The 17098-nt window shown below is 37.8% G+C and overlaps 1 protein-coding gene across 5 annotated transcripts in view; it reads right to left on the bottom strand.

Annotated features, from left to right (window-relative positions):
• The window catches only part of NELL1 (neural EGFL like 1), a 240186-nt gene that overhangs the window by 113798 nt on the left and 109290 nt on the right, over nucleotides 1-17098 (bottom strand). For 4 of the 5 annotated variants that reach the window (XM_015863431.3, XM_085549860.1, XM_085549861.1 and 1 more), the window contains exon 13: nucleotides 7519-7644. The exons of the other annotated variant lie outside the window; for it this stretch is intronic. In XM_015863431.3, the coding sequence (XP_015718917.1) occupies nucleotides 7519-7644 (126 nt within the window). The remainder of the gene's footprint in view (nucleotides 1-7518; nucleotides 7645-17098) is intronic. 5 annotated transcript variants of the gene reach the window in all.

The following is a 17098-nucleotide window of genomic DNA, read 5'->3' as shown; positions in this document are numbered from 1 at the left end:
GAATCACAAAGCAGGTTAAACCAGATCTCTATAATCCTGGAAACATTTTGTGATTTGGAAACTTTTCTTCACCAGAAATTAACAGAAAAAAATATATATTTTTTTTACTCTTACAGGTTATTAGGCTCTCTTTCTGCGATCATCTCTTGCTTGAGAACCCTGTTTTCTGCAAAAAGAGCCTTCCCCAACTATATTTTCCCAACCTCTCCAAACTGTATTTTCTAAATATGAACCTCATTTATTAACTGTGTAAAGGAAAAAAAGCAAGAACAAAACTAAGCACATGAAAGTGGCAATAGGCTAATCTAACAATCAGCAAGGCTGACTCATTTGTCTTGCCTTGTGCCCAACTTCTCTGACAGTGAGAAATAGAAGTTATTTCTGAGAGTCACCAGTCCCCAGTATGAGCAATTATTACATGCAATCATTAAACTAAATAGGAATATTTTCATACTACACGGCAAAAAAAAAAAAAAAGAAAAAAAAAAGGAAAAAAAAAAAGAAAAAAAAAGCCTGAAGCAGAAAGTATGACGATATTAACTACAAAGTGAGAGATCAAAGCACATCTCTTGCTCCCCTTCCCTGTGTCACTCCCAAAGGCTGTATTTCTTAAGGACCAAGAAAGTCTGCTTGCCAGTGGCAGTTCCTCTGAACCCCTTAGAATTGTTGCCTCTCTGAAATGCTTGTGAAACACTAACAGATTTTTGCTTATTCAGTGATGTTTACAAACTCAGGTATTAATTTAGGATAGCTAAGCTATCATGCATGCTGGCATTCACCTCCAAATATTCCGCATAGTACAACATTTCTGTTGATGGACAGAACACAAAGATGCTCCAAAAACTAGAACAAGAGAACTCACAAGGCCTGATCACATTGCACACTTCAGAGAAAGAGATATGCTGTCTCATCATCCACACATACACACAGCCCAGCTACTTCAAACAAATACCAGATTGCCATCATTAAACCCAGGTCCTAAGGTTTTTTCCATATCTATGATAGCTCAGAAGGCAATTCTTTGATCACTTATACACAGTAACTGATATTTAAAAATCAATAGCTGTTAATAAAATATTAACTTTCTCCAATCAATATGCACACATCCATGAAATATTCAGCACAGGTACAAAAATGAGATCATAGCGAAGGAAGAAACATAAATATATTATTTCCTTGAGTATAAAATACACACAGATTGAAAAGAAAAACCTTTGGCATGCATATTTCTCACTGTTGGGAAAAGCTTATCAGACATAAGCACCATGAACTTTATGAAAAACATTCTTTTGAGCTTAACAAGCTCTACATAATTCCTTTGTTTCAGAAATAAAGGCCTTATTCTGCAGATCTTATATTCAGGCAGCAAATACAAGTTCCAACAGCAGATCAGCTAAGTGCTGCACACTTCACAGCTATGCTAGTTGCTCCTTGGCAGACTGGTCTCATCTACCATGGCACTCAGCCTTTCACCAGGAACTCCTCAACTCAAATATCTGTCAAATGCAAAGTAATAGACTGCAAGTCCCTGGCCTTCCCAGAGGTCTAGCAGTAGCATCCCTGATCCTAGTTGTCAGTTCTTAAATCAAAGCAGTAAGAATTTGGCATTCCTGCAATCCACCTCTCAGGGCTCCTCTTCCCCTGTATGTAATTTCTTTGTAAGAGATGCATATGTGAATCAGTATTGTGCTTGGCTAACCATTCTTTGGCAGTAGATCCACCCATATGATTTCTCACGGTCCTAAGTTGAGTCATCCATTTAACCCATGCTCACTGTGCCCTTTACCTGGGGATCATGCTTTAGAGCTCTTTCCTTGACACACATTAACTATCTTGCAGCTGGACATGAAAAAGCTTCCGAGACACCACAAATCTGGGAGACACAGACCCAGATCATTCTGATTGAGTTATAAAAAAACCTTGGAACACTTCTGTATAAGTCCAGCCATTAACCTAAAAATAGACTTTAAAGATGGGAAGAATAGAGCATATTCATGAAAAGAGATTTTAAATATTAAAAAGACCTGAAAATAGAATGTGAGAAAAGGTGACGGGCTTAAATTGTGGAGATTTAGCTTAGTGATTAAACAAGCCTTCCCTAGTGGCTGAGTAAGGACTAAGAGAATTAAAAATAAAAGGGATGATATGTGATAGCATATCTACTAGCACAAATGGCCGCACCTAAGAAGTCTACACTAATTGTCCCTAAGTCAAGAAATATAACTACCAGCACAATTTGCAGTCAGTTGTTTAATTAATTTTACTATTAATAAAGTTACAGAAAATTGGTATGTCAGAAAGACTTGAAAGTATTACCAGATCTTCTGGACAAATTAGAAATGCATCTATACCTTGAGAACAAGAAAGCACAGGGGAAGATTTACGACATGAGGGTCATGTGGTTACTCAAGGCCTGTGCTCACCGTGCTTCAATGAACTGCTATTATTTCCTATGGAAATATTCAACATTTTTGGTGCAAGTCCGTGCTTTACCCATACTGAATATTTCAGACTCCATTTCCTAGACTCTCCAACTGTCTCAGTTTGAGCAAGAAACTCCACTTCCCTGTATTTCAACATCTCCTTTTTCAAAACAGCAACTAAATACATATCAGTCTTCTAGGGATGCACTAAAAAGCTAACTTGACCACGTCAGCACAGCTCCATTTAATATTATTGTAAATAATAACAGTGTTGTTGCAATAGTAGCGTTATAAATCATTATACACGGCACTAGCGTGCTAGTTCTCTCTGTACAGGACTTCACTCATGACAAAGTGAAAGCAATTGAAAGCTTTCCTTGGAGCTGATGAGTTCTGTGTCAAGTTCCATGCAGGTATCAGTCACCTGACAAGCATTCACTCTCTTTTTGTTTTGCTAGATTGAGAAATCTTCTAGTTGTCTCTTCTAGTTGTCTGCTGACTTGTCCTGCAGAGCAAAGAAATGTTCTCTGATGCAGACAATACTCACTGGTGCATAGATTTCCTGCTGCTGAACTCAGCCAACAGCCCTCTGAGGGACTCCAAACAAACGTTTCTCTGTTTCAAGGCACCTGAAACTAAACAATGTTTTCCTTCACAGTTCTGGGAACAGAGATGCTATTGACTGTAGTTGAAACAAAAGAAAACTACCTAAATCTAGGAGACAATTCCTGTCCAGCCTCTTAAAAATCAACACATAAAGACCTCAGGAAAGAAGGGGCTTGAATCAGAGTTATTTCATGCCTGCTGAATTAATGCAACCCTAGCACCAACCATTCATTCCGACTTAAGACCAATTTCCAAATGCATTTCTAAATGTCCAAGTGTTGCCCTGAAGATAAGCTGCAACAAGAAGAGAAGCACAAAAATCAAGATCATAGAAGGATAATAGGGAATACTTCAGAGCACTTTATGTGTTAGTGTCAAAAAAAAAGTTCAGATCTCACTGAGGTACTTACCCCCAGTAATACTCACCATACTAAACATCTGCTATCTAATCTATAAATGGTGACACACAACTATGACCTAAATCCAATTTCTATTTTCATTATGTTTCTTTTAAAATCATCTAGTGCAAGACAAGATGCTTTAGAACATCCAAAGAATGTGCTTCCCTTGAAAGAGCATGAAAACTATCCCATTACAGACCTATCCTGTATGCCTACTGACCCAGAATTCAGGTTTCCAGCTAGCAGACAAATCTGTTCTGGCCATCACATGAACTGTGGCAACATTTTTTTATTGACCTCTGAGAGCAAGCAAGACTTTGCAGTGTGTGGAAAATCCAAGTGCCACACACACACACACACACACACACACACACACACACACACACGAAAGTTTCCTATTTGAATGCTAATTCGGTTCACTAAAAAGAGGCAGTAAAGAGTGTCAGTAGATTGGATTGCAGTAAGAGCACTTTCATTCAGAGTGACTATATTATCAATTGGCTACCTAACAGCTTCCTTTTCAGACATATGCAGTGGTTCTGGATGAGAGGCCAGCAACCTGCCCTGATTGCCACTTCACCCTTGCGAAGCTTGCTGCATTATTAGTATTATTATGGGGTCAAATACACCATCTTGAACCTGACAGGTAAATTCCAGCATCAAAATTCTCAAGGCATCAATTTCAGTGATAGCAAACAATTTGAGCAATTTTTGCCCCGACCACAGCGGGAAATTTCTGCAGTTGAGTTACCTTTCTTGGATGGAAGAGGGGAAGAAGGAAAGAGCAGGAGAACGTTGTTGCTTGTTTTTCCTCCCATTCGAATGTATATTTCACAGAACTCTACATCTGCCCATTCTTTCAGCACAATATATCTAGTTACTGTGGACAGCTTAGTGCTAATTAATATAACACAGCATTTGCTAACTTGATTCAATGACAGCGGGGCAAAGAAACTATACCTTGTTGTTCCGAACTACAGAAGAACTGACACACAGTTACAAAATCTTACGAGAGAACTGATGCAGCCCACCAAAATATCAGTTTTTAATTCAGAATTTATAATACTTTAAAAAAAAATAATAAATGAAATAAATTTAAAAAAAAGCATTAAACCATACACACATTTGAAACAAACTGCCCAACCGCTACATAAGAAGAAAGCCATCAAAAAACTAATTTCTCAACAAGCAAGCAAGGTATAAGCCTGAGGTAGTCAATAAAATACTTTAAATCAGTAGTTTCTAGTAAATGAGAGCATCTGGAGCAACAAATCTTGCTGCCATTTTCAGAAAGACCAAGACTGTGATTTACCAGAGAACAGATAAACAACCTGTCAGTGTCACTGGGAGAGATTGAAAGAAGTTTCCTATTCAAGGGTGACTTTCTTAATAAAACTGTCTTCCACCGAACAACTTAATTAACATTCAGAGCTCAAAGCTCCAGGAAAAGGAAAGCACAAAAACATTATTAATGTATCTTCCCTGGTGAATGTAGGTCAAAGCGACTGCCAGGCTGACTAACCTATCAGAAAATGCCATGGGGTGAACCTCTGCTCACCAGGTCGTCTGCTTCGGTGACACTTATATTAATTTTTAATATTCATTACCTCATTTTAAATGATATTTCAGATTTTAACACAATTCTGCATTCATTCAGAGTATTATTTTAGTTACACTTGTGTCTCCGTAACAGCATTCTCTATGCACTCAGCACAGTTTCCAATACAGCAGCTGTTTGCCATATTGATGGAAGTTCCTTCTTCACAGTTCTTACTATCAGGGCTTAGAAACATTATTCAACAAATCTTTGGGGGGTTTATGAAAATCAACAGCATCAAAACAGTACAAGTTTGTTTGAAAAGCATGAAGGTCTATGAGAAAATTCACAGGAAGCTGTATACCTAATAGTCATCAACAGGCAAATTAAACATTTCCATTCAAATTAAATGTTGTTGTGTCCAAACTGCCCCAGCATTTCAATATTCCCTTAATTTCTTTATGAAAAGATAAACCTCCCAACTGCAAACTGAAATGCCTTATTCAGCTCAAAATAAATGGCTTCCACATATCACTGCTATTCAACTTTTGACAATGAGCCACTGGACCACAAGGGCCAGCAAACATGGGGATGGCCAGTAATACAAGCATTTCACAACAGCCCCTGCCTCAGCAGAAGACACTGTGCACCTTTATGAATTAGAGTCATCTCAACAAATTATTGTCCCCAAATACATACTTCAGTGACACAATAATTTTTCACTTAGTTTGAACAAAGAGAAAAATAAAATAAAATGGAGTTATAGCAATAATCTGTTTCGCTCGTGCCTGCTATACATTGGTGCCAGCATGTGGGGAATCTAGTTAAGTATTTCCCACCTGTTTTATTTCTCTTCTATTGCACACTTATTTTAAATAACATTTATTATTGTAACATACTATTATCTGGCAATGAACCAAGCTTCTCCTCAATTATGTTATATACTTGCTGTGCTTTTTATCTATGATGTCAAGAAAAGAGAAGTCACTTTAGCATGACAATAAAAGTTGCGAGAAATATTTACCTCATTCATTCCATTATTTCTCAGTTACATCCATTCTGGATTTTTGTTGTGTATGCACATTCATTTAACTTGTCTTACTACTCTTCACAGCTTTTCTGTACATCACAAATATCCTGCTTTCTAAACCATTTGCATGCTTAATGATACTGCCTCGATGGAAGGAAAGGAACATTGGGAAACTAGTAATACATATATGGAAAGCAAGTGTCAACTATCAAAAACGCCTTCCCCATCACAGTGAAAATCGCTACTTTATATGACGCACACACTGAGAACAAAACTTAAGTTCTGAATCTTTCCTAGCATATAAAAGAACAAGAAAAAACTTACATACAGCTATTTAGTATCAGCATCTCTCAAGAGGTGAGCAGGAACTTCCTGAAGTTTTTTAAACTACATAATCAGAGCTACAAAACATGCTGTCATCCCGAAAGCCTACATTTCCTACGACCTTCCCCTAAAGAGGACTTGTGATACATATGTATTACAATATAATTATTCCAGGCTGGAAATCATTCTCCTATTGAATACTCCTGTGTCATCTTTTCACTTGAATGAATAGCGCACCCAGCGCAATTCTAAACCTGATATCGTGTCAAGTTTGCTTATTTCCATTTCAATAAATCTGTCTGATGTTTTCATTCTTTACCAGGCAGGTGCACCACCAAAATAATCCCATAATCAGCCTTTTTTTGATGGTTGAGATTGAAAGATGCTGTCCAGTTAGGTACAATTAGCCAAAGCATTTCAGTAGCTTCTCACTTCTTTCTTAACAATTGCCAGGGAAAGTCCCTTAAAAACTTGTAGCTGGAAAGGAGATCCAACTACCTCCAAATCATTTTGCTACACTAAAAAGGCATAATTAGATTGTTGGTTGTCACAGCTGACCACACTGCACCGTTTCTTCTCTAAATAACATGACACTGATCTGAAGATATTATTTCTCAGTATTAACACTATTCACGCCACTTAACAATACATCATCAGTTTTGTCCTCACATATTTATCTCAACTTTGACTATAAAACTTTTCCTCCTGGATAATTTTTTGCTTCAATTCATTGCCCAGTTTAAACTCCAGTTAATGTACATTACTTCTTCTCACCACGCAAACGTATCCTTTTCACATTCTTGCTAAATAATTAAGCAAGTTCCAATGGTTTGGACAAGTTATTCTCCCATGAAGAAACAGGAATGGAGCTACAGATTGAGGTGATAGACACATCGGTGCTTGTGAACCTGACATGATCTGATCTGCAGCTGCCCACCTCACACACAAGTGGTGGGATGTGAAGGGACCCTGTCCTGGATGACAAGAGCACTCACTCTACACCTATTGCAGGGCTTCCTGAGCCACTTGCCAGTTAATCCCATTGGGCATCACAGGGAGAAAATAAACCCCACACCACTTGTACCCTCAACTGTGAAAAAGGCCAAATAGAATATAGCTGTTGTGGTCCAGAGACTAAACAGAAACCAAATACTACACACGATAGAGAGCAACACTGATATTAATGTTTGAGCTCACCTGTACAGGAGAAATCATCCACTCGGACATATCCCATGACACAGTCACAACGATAGGATCCAGGCAAGTTAACACACACAGTATTAGCATGGCAGTAATGCATCTTGGCAGCACACTCATCAATATCTGCAGTGAAAAAACAGGGAAAGCCACAGTCAAGCTCAGTTAAGTTAATAAGAGAAAATAAATTTCACTTACGACTCCAAATGCAAACTGATTTAACTCCAGCATTAAAGAACGAGGCATGTTTATTTGGAAAATATTCCTTAAAATAAAGCTAAAATTCCTGCGTCTAAGTGCTGAGTTCCTTCTACTGTTCTTCACCAAAATTTAATTATGGTAATAAATATTATTATCCTAACTGGAAAAAAATAGCACAGACCTTTTATTATTATTATTTACAACTGTAAAAACAAATTGATGCAAATTTAAATACACAAAACAGAACCATAAATATGCAACACCGAAGACATTAACTCTGTCTCATGGGTAAACTAAAATCATTAAGGCATGGTAACTTTGTTCAACATGCTACTGGTTTTGGCGCTGAACAGATATGGCATGATGATATTTTTAAGGGTAAGGAGAGAATATCAAATAGGGAGTTGGTCAGTGAGTACTCCAGATGTCCCTGAAACAAACTCCAGCCTCAGGAATTACTGATCAGCACTCTGTGCCACTTCCAGTTCCCACATCAGCAGAAGAAAAGCCCATTTTCAGTATAACTCACATCATTCCCATAGAAAAGAAAAAGATTGCTTGGGAGCAGTAGAAACTTTGCATCATATTTCTTTATGCCTGAGCAATCCTTATTGTAAATCCAAAATTCAGAATTATTATTTTCACAATAGCAAATCAAACCTATCATTTACTAGCCTGCCAAAATACACCATAGTGATGCTGAAAAATCTTCCCCCTTCTTTTCCCACCAAACCAGATATTATACTGAAGAACTCATACTTTTTTTTCCTCAGCAGGATAGATTTTCTGCTTAGTAGCACAGATTTTACTCCAAGTAATTTATGGCTTTCAAAAGATTAATTCTAGTAGTACATATGTTCACGCAAAAGAAAAAGAATCAGACTTGTTTTTCCCCTATTAGTTTCTCACTGTTATTGATCGCTCACACTCAAGAAAGAGTGTGACAACACTATAATAACTGACAACACAGTTGAAGAGCCTCCTTAGCTGGTGGGGTTTAGATGAGTTGTTTACCCCACAATGCCGTCCTAGTACATCCCTCTACAATGTCATATATAGATCAACTACAGCCTCCCACCCTCCTCACCACTACATCCTCATTGAGATGCAAAGGAAATGCTACTTCCACATTTAACACCAGAAAGGTGGTAGTCATTAACTATGCAAACACTAAGCTTGTAGTTGCCTAAGTTCAGGTATCCCACTTAACCTCCCTAAGCAGCATTTTAAGCCTCTGAAAATGAAACACACCAGCTCTGCTTATGCTTTCTGTATCACAGACATCCATCCAGGAAGAACTATGAGCTAAATCACTTCACACTGGTCAACAACAGCTGTCAGCTGGTAGTGATCTTTGACTCTTACCAGCTTGGGCTGAAGTAGAAACAACAGTTTGAAGGCAAAAGTCTTTATATATCACCACAAACACCTTGAACTATCTCACTCCTACATTTCTGTTGTTCTGTTGTTCCTGTTGCAGTACTACTGGATTAAATGAATTTTAAGAAGTCAGGAGCATCAACACACAGAGGATAAAAGCCAAGAAAAATCCCCCCATGTCTTGTTATCACACCAAGTGCTACAGCCACTTGGGAAACACTCAGGTGTTGATGTGTGTTCACACTGTTCCGCTTGCAGACTCTTTGTAATAGGCTTTTGAAATATAGCTTTGAGGAATTTTGTTCTTGCATATCGAATAATCTTGCCTTTATGCAAGAGTGGAGAGAAACAAAAAGATATCTGAAAAGAAAGCTATAACATCTTAACAGCAACAAATGTGCTTGAAAATTAACCTGATGTGTTGCTATCTCAAGCTTTCTCACTGAATTCACTGGACAACAATCCTCCTCTTTGTTCCCCTGAGAAGTAAGAGAATTATAGCTTGCAGAGGTGGAGAAAATGGAACTCTGACTCACTGCAAGCAAGATCCATGTAACTGTAACACAAAATATGAGAATTCACACATATTAAAAGAAAATCCACAACCTATATGAAAATATCATGTGTGAGGATGTCTTAAAAAGAGATGAGGATCTCAAATCAATAACCTGACTACAAATAGGGCAATTGAGAACAACCTACACGGGGTTGCATAAGTCCTTGAGTCCAGGAACAACTGGGCCTATGAAGGAAGCAGAAGCAGCAAGAGATCCTTCTCTTCAAAATTTGCTCATTTATTTAACTCTTTTTTAAACGTTTTTCTGTGCATTTTCCAAATAGCCTTTCAGTATTTCATATTTTCTTCTACCTTAGCAGCATTCACCTTCAGCTGATCCATGTTTCCTTTACAGAGAATAATATTGAAAGGTAAAAACCTGCAGCGGTACTTTCTTATTAAAGCCTGTAGGGCAAGGCTGAAGCTGTTGCTTTGGGCCACACTTTTACAAATTCCTGTAAAAGGTTAGGTATTCATCACAAAAAGCTTTGGGTTTTTACTTAATATTGTTAGAGTAAAATCCATAAAGCTCACGATGGTATATATCAGCTCGGTTGTAATGGAACACAAATTGTGATTCATGTGTATAGATCGCTTGTTGCATTTGAAATATTAGAGCTCATCTTCTAGTGGTCTTTTGAGGTGATAAAAATACATTATTAATGTTACTCTCCAGGCTGGTGAAGTAGTTTGTTTTTCTTCTAAAAAGGTAAACTTACGGTCTTTAAAATGAGACTTGACATACCATAATGATTCACATATCACCAGCTTCCACCCACAGAAGCTAGTTCTTTGCAGCAACAAAGGCATTTATTTGGGGCTTCAGTTCCTCTGTCAGAACTGTTATGTGACAGGGTGGTAGGTTTGGTGAGGGCTGTTCTGCTGGCTTCAAGCTTCCTTAACCCAAACAGGGCTCATTGCCAATAAAGAGTTCTCTCTACTGCAGTACTCCCCTACTCTACCAGCTACAGGTATCACCACTACTCCTTACAGTTCTAAATAGCATTCATTAACTTAAGATAAAGATACATGTGTTACCTTCTATTATCAGTACCAGCACACCCAGCAACACTCTGAGTACACTGGGATATAGCACAGGAAAAGTACTTTAGTGGGCATATAAGAGTTTTACCCCTTTACCCAAGAGGTGGGACAGACCTACTGTTTTTTAAGTTGTTAGTCCTGTAATAATGGCTAGTGAACCATCTTGGCACACAAAACACTCTGCACCTGTAATGGCAGATCACTGCTTGCCTAAATTCACCAGCAATCCATTTGGCTTAGTATCATCATCACCCATCATCTGGGGCTTCACATTTCCACAATGGAAGACAGTAACATTCAAATGGAAACAAATTGAAACAGTCTTCCAGAGCACTAACAAGTGATGCTTAAGGGTCAGTGGTTTATGGGCTGGTCCAGCCAGGTTCCACGACTAGAAGGGCATGGGGATCCATGGACCCACACCCCAAGAAAGGGGAAAAGGGGGAAAGGGAGAGACGGTTATGTTCTCCCAACCCTGCCCCTCCTTTGTTATTAGTTACTATTTGTTACTGATATCCCATGGTTTGAGTCTTATTAAATGCCAGTCTAAATAATCTAGATTTTCTTTAAATGTAGAGATAACTTGCACTGTCGTTCATATGGCACTAAATCCTAAAATACATTCACAAGCTGATGGAATCAAGACAAAGTTTTCAAAATAGTGGAACACAACAGCAGTGGAGCAGAAGAGAGTTCTTAAAATTTCAGTTACCTTATGCTAATACAAAAACGAACACATGCTGTTTTCACTCCACTGACTTAGCAGTTCCTTCTTCATTACATTTACTTCTTGTTCTTTAGATTCTCCCTGATCCTGTCCTCTCCGGCTATTATCTCCTTTCTACTGCCAGACCCACTTGACTTCAGCTCTTCTTACTTTTATTTCCCCTTCTTATTCTCTCTCCTCATTTTCATACACCTAACATACACCATACCTGATTTTTACCTTGAGCACAAGGTTGGTTTCTCAAACTGTGCAATGCAACCCTCAGCAAAAAGCTTTCAAGGAGCCATAAAGCATGAGAGCAGCAGTCAGCAGTTCCCTGTGAGCAGGCAGCTCAGCTTCTCTCAGTTGGCCAAGTGGGAAAAGACTAGTTCCTGGCTGCAAATGTTTAAACTAATCTTAAAACTGTTTACCAACCCGCACTGCTTGATGGCAATTCATCTCCTGGCACAGTAGCACTGTAGTCACAAGCAACCCTTATCATTCCTGACTTGGAGGAACAGTGCTGCAGACCAGTCAGAGGTCAACAACCCCAAACAAAAACAGATAAGCCAGAGAAAGAAATCCCTTTCAACAAGGCTGGAAAACATTACCCTAACATTCTAAGTAAGCTAGCTAAAAAAACCTTCATAAATTAGGGCTGGTGTAGCATCACCTGGGAATCCACAAACAGTAAAATAACTAACTACCGATACAACTTGGGGAAGTACTATCAATTTGAGAGCTTCATTAAAATGATGCCATCTCTTCCTTCAGGCACAGTGTAGAAGTGCTTTATGCTGATATGCATACAGTTTACAATCAGAACAAGAGTATCAGTATTCCATACCTGCTCTTTATCAATTTAATTGCCCCTCTAGGGATTATAACTACATCAGGTTAAATACACAAATAAGCATTGAAACACACATGCAAATTACACCTGAATAGGGACACTTGGCAGAGCAGAGCAGCTAATGCCAGAACTAATGTAACATTACAGAGGAGGACAAAAAGACATTCAAGTACATCCATCTTCCACCCTGCCTCTTCATTTCAGTGCTTTTAGGCTTAAATTCTTCTAGCAAACACACTCTAAAAAGTAACTAGTCATTCCCAGAGTGCACTTCTTTGCTACCTATTTCTCAGCGACATTAGTAAAGCACCCAAACATAGGTCACACAGGAACGTGCTTGTTTCCTAAAACCTCTTCTGATAAAGTTCAGTCTTAGACATTGAAATACTGTCTAGGCACAAGACGAGCTTCTCTTTACCATCCTTGATAACACACCATTACGTACATCATTACTGCCACTGCATTGTGTTACAATTTTTTAATATATGTATTTTGGGGGGGAAAGGAGCCTTAAAAATGAATTAAAAAACAGAGCTTTTCATAGACTAAATCTTCACTAAAATTATCAGCGCTTTGCAGACAGGATATTTCGGCTACAGTAATATTTCCTATCAGTCCTCAAAATACCACAACCTTCAGACTGTGCTGGACTCTTTAAAGTTTGCTGTCCAGACTATCTTGTGTCTAACTATCTGTCCAGTCACAAGATCTTGCTTTTATGATTCCGCTGAATCGTTCTCCTTTCTCAGCCAGCCTTAAAACAGAGTTCCACTGTTCCTGTGTGCTTTCCACCATCACGCTGGCATTTTACAGTGCATTATTAAGCACCTGTGTGGCTGTTTTGGGAGGATGACCCCCCAGAGCCTTGAGATTTCCTAGCTTAAAAACTGAAGTTTCTATTAAGACTGAAGTTCTTAATAAAAGATCATTTAAATCCATTAGAAAGCTGCTGTTGATGTGTTAGCGTTGACAAAAATAAAAGTAACCTGTTGTTTTTAACAGAAAGGAGCTGTTTTCTTAAACTAAATGAACAATTTAATTCATCTGATAAAGACATTAATGGAAACGTTCACTGTCTTATGCGCTGCTATATCTTTTAGGGATAGACAGTTGATAACTAATTCAGAAGGCATCTCTGACAGCTGAAAATAAGTTATTTTTAAACTACACATCCTGAATTCACATATGATAATACAGCTTAAAGAACACAGGTTAAAAATCATCACAAAAAGCAGAATAACAAGTCTTGGCCAACAGGAGCACCTCACTCATTTGTTCCAACACGCCAAAGAAAATAGCAAATACAAGTCAAGATTCTTCTTGTATAACAGCAGTTGCTCTCATATTTTGAGATCCAGAGAGCTTGACCAAGGATTATTAATACTTGTTTTTTGCTTTCTAATTCATGTCTGAATATATATGGATACTCGCAATTAGACTATAAGGCAACACAATGGGCTATGCAGCGGTGTGCCTGAACGGGTCTGAGCTCTTTCACTAACTGGAATGTAGCCGGCAAGGAGCTTTTCAGTTAAGAATCATGAGGATTCATAACTTTCACCTAAGTTAGTGTCTTTCCAGCCACTTTCTGACCTCTCTGATTCAAACAGAGTGGATCAATGTCTTTCTGAGGGAAACTCCGCCTTAAGGAATTTGTGGATTCTGCAGAACATTCACAATGTCCTCTCACTGACATTACGGCAAACAGAAAGGTTCTTTATCACCCAAAGGTGTTTGAAACAAACTCAGGAATACCAGCAGATTCTCTAAGAAAAAATTCTCTATTTCAGGGAAACAACCCGGTCTCTATCAGGAGAAAAAGCAGAGAACTCTTACATCCTCTCAAGCGCTCTGAAGAGTAAAGAGTGTTACATCACTGCTTCTGGCTATAATGAGGCAACCAAAATGGAATTAATCAAACACAATTAATTAATTACAACCCAGTAGCCCCACAGGAGTAGTTTGCTCTCAGAATTCAGAGGATGCAAAGCTAAAACAGAAGCTGTCCGCCCTTTGGTGGAGAGTAAGCATGGAATTTCTAAGTATACAGAAATCTCTCTGTATTATTCAAGACTATGAATGAAACATTACCTCTACCAACAGAGAAAGTAATCTCTTTAACAGCATTACCAAGGATACTGCAACAGGTAAGGGTTAAATTCAGGGAGAGATCAAAGAAACTCAAAAAAGGATGCAATTTAAGTATGATGCATTTTGAACTCTTTTGTTATAAAAACATGATATTTTATGTAAACTCATGTGGCTCTAAATCCTATGATGGTGTCAGTTTGTTCTTTCAGCTGAGAAACTGCTTCCTATTTGTTTTAAAGGGAGGGTATGTTCTGTAGTAAAGTGTTATAAATTCGTTCATTAATCACTCACACTAAGTTAGGACATAATTACATTTGTACCTTTCTTAAAGAACAGAAGTTTCCTTAAGCTTCACAAGGCACATGTGAGGAATTCTTGCCACCTGATTCCATAATCCTGCCTAAAGATAATAGCTGTATTGTCACAGCCTATCAGCATGGCACAGCTCTGGTCAATTGCAAGCTTTCCAGTTTAGAATCAACAGTTTGCTAATGTTTTTCATTACTCCCTTGCTAAAACCCTAAGTATGACAACAAAGATCTGATCCGCACCATGAACCTCCAATGAGCCATACATAAACACCTAAATAGTCTGGAAAGTCTATTCACTTGCATAAATGGTACTTATCAGTGCAGTACAATTTGCCTGTTTGGGACATGGAGTTAATTGCTTTCCAGGGCTAAAACTCATGACAGAAGCTTCAACAAATTACTGCAGGGTCAAAAGAAATAAGAGTTATATGTAATAAATCTAACTAGACTATTCTCCCTTAGTACTTAGTACCAATCTTCTACTCATTTTTCTTCTTCAAAGGTAAGAACCTTGCACAAGATTACATTCTAAATCTAACTATTGCAATGCTTGGCTGTAAGAGTTACAATTACATAAGTCTAAGTCCCAAATTAATTACAACACATTAGAAAACAAAACAATACAATCATCTTCTTTTTGACAAAAATAGTTCAGTTCCCTTGAAAGGTTGCCTCTGGTTTACTGGTTAAATAGATGTACTCCCTAAGTCCTGTTTGCTTTAGCTTTCATCTCACCTACAAAAGAAACTCCTTTGTATCTCAGTATATTCTGATAAATTAAGTACTGCTTTTGGAAAAGCAATGTCAGATTTCTGTTGTATATGCATCTCCTTATTTATTGTTATGCATTAAATCTTTCCAAACTTGCGCAGCGATGCTAGTAAATGCTATACTGGGAAGGGGAGAGGGAAAGCACATTGTTTTACTCTAATCTTCCATTCAATCACACTAGTCAAGCAATAACATTTACTAAAATAATCCTATCCTTTTTCATTTACTTAATACCTTGCCTTCTCAATCCCTTCTATTCTATTTTCCTAATGGCTAAGAGCGAACAACAGATTACCACATCAAAATGAACAATCCATTCCCCACACTGCTATACTGAGAGCAATTACATTAAATACCTGTTCCATCAGCACTTATCTCATACCGTTGTCCACTATTCTTGCTTCACTGCTCTAATTTTACCCCTAATACTCTTATCCAGTTTGTCTCCTCCTATCCGTGTCCTGCAATATTGACTGGCTTATTCTTTCAAATCCACAAAGATGTTATCTTTGAATGGTAAATTGGAGAAGGCTACCCATATAATTATCTTGAATCTCTGTGCCCAGAGCAACCTTTTACTGTGGCATTTTGAAGGACAATATATCTCACTGAAAAATTAAATGCTGATGAAAACTGTGGTGATTTTTGTGCTTCTTTTCCATGCCTAAAAATACCTCAAGTCCCCAGAGAAATGATCCTGCATTCTACAATGACTTTTAATAGATACAGCTATAGTAAATGAGACTTGTGGTATGTTAACAGCAAAACTTCATACATAATTAACATCTGGCCGTTTTCACACTAGAGTAATTTGCTCACTCAGTGATCATCTCTGCAATGCAAAGCAGCACGCAGGTAACAGAAAAACACTCTCCCATGTAGGTTAATACACATGTTGCTCTATCTTCTCTATTTACAACGCTATTTCTACTTTCCTAAATGTTCTCTAAATATCTTTGTAACCAATTATTCCCATCATCCCTTTTTTTCCTCTGCTCTACTCTTTGCAAAAATACATGTGGAAATATTCAACTCAGCACTGTTTTTAAGCTGGCAACTATGGTACTTCAATGGTGCAGAAGCTAAACCAGGTGAGTTAACATGACAGAGGTTTTACTGATTTGATTTTCATGGCTCAAGACTATTTCATTTTAACTAGGTTCCAGAAAAGGTTAGAGCTAAATGTCTTATTCAGGTAAGAAAACTATACAGTTGTAAAACAGGTTTTGTTTCCAAGTATAAGTAAGTATAAGTAAGCCATTTAGCAAATGATTTTCTCTGTTCTAAGCCCTTGTTACACCATCTAGCCTTATTTTTATGTGCTATTCAAAATTGAATTTATAATGTGAAAATATATAAACAAGCATCAGCAGAAGGATAAACTTAATTTTAGGTAATATGAACTGTTTTTTTCCTTACAAGTATAACCTTAATTGACATAACTGAATAATGCAAGATGTATTTCTTATCGCAGCAAATATGATAATAGAGTGATTTAAAGCACAAGTTACAGATAGAGGCATTTCTGCCTTGGCAATTGCAAAAATACTGCATTCCTTAGGCATAACCTGAGGTGAGCTAAACAAGAAGAGCAGTAAAAGGAAAAAAATAATCTATCCAACAGATGATCATAAAAATATCCTTCACCTGCAACCCTAATTCCCACC

Source organism: Coturnix japonica, chromosome 5 (assembly GCF_054131305.1).
Source record: "Coturnix japonica strain WE chromosome 5, WE-NBRP24, whole genome shotgun sequence".
In the NCBI taxonomy this organism is placed as follows: Eukaryota; Metazoa; Chordata; class Aves; order Galliformes; family Phasianidae; genus Coturnix; species Coturnix japonica.
Note: the sequence above shows the minus strand (reverse complement) of the source record. Positions and strands in the feature narration are given on the sequence as shown.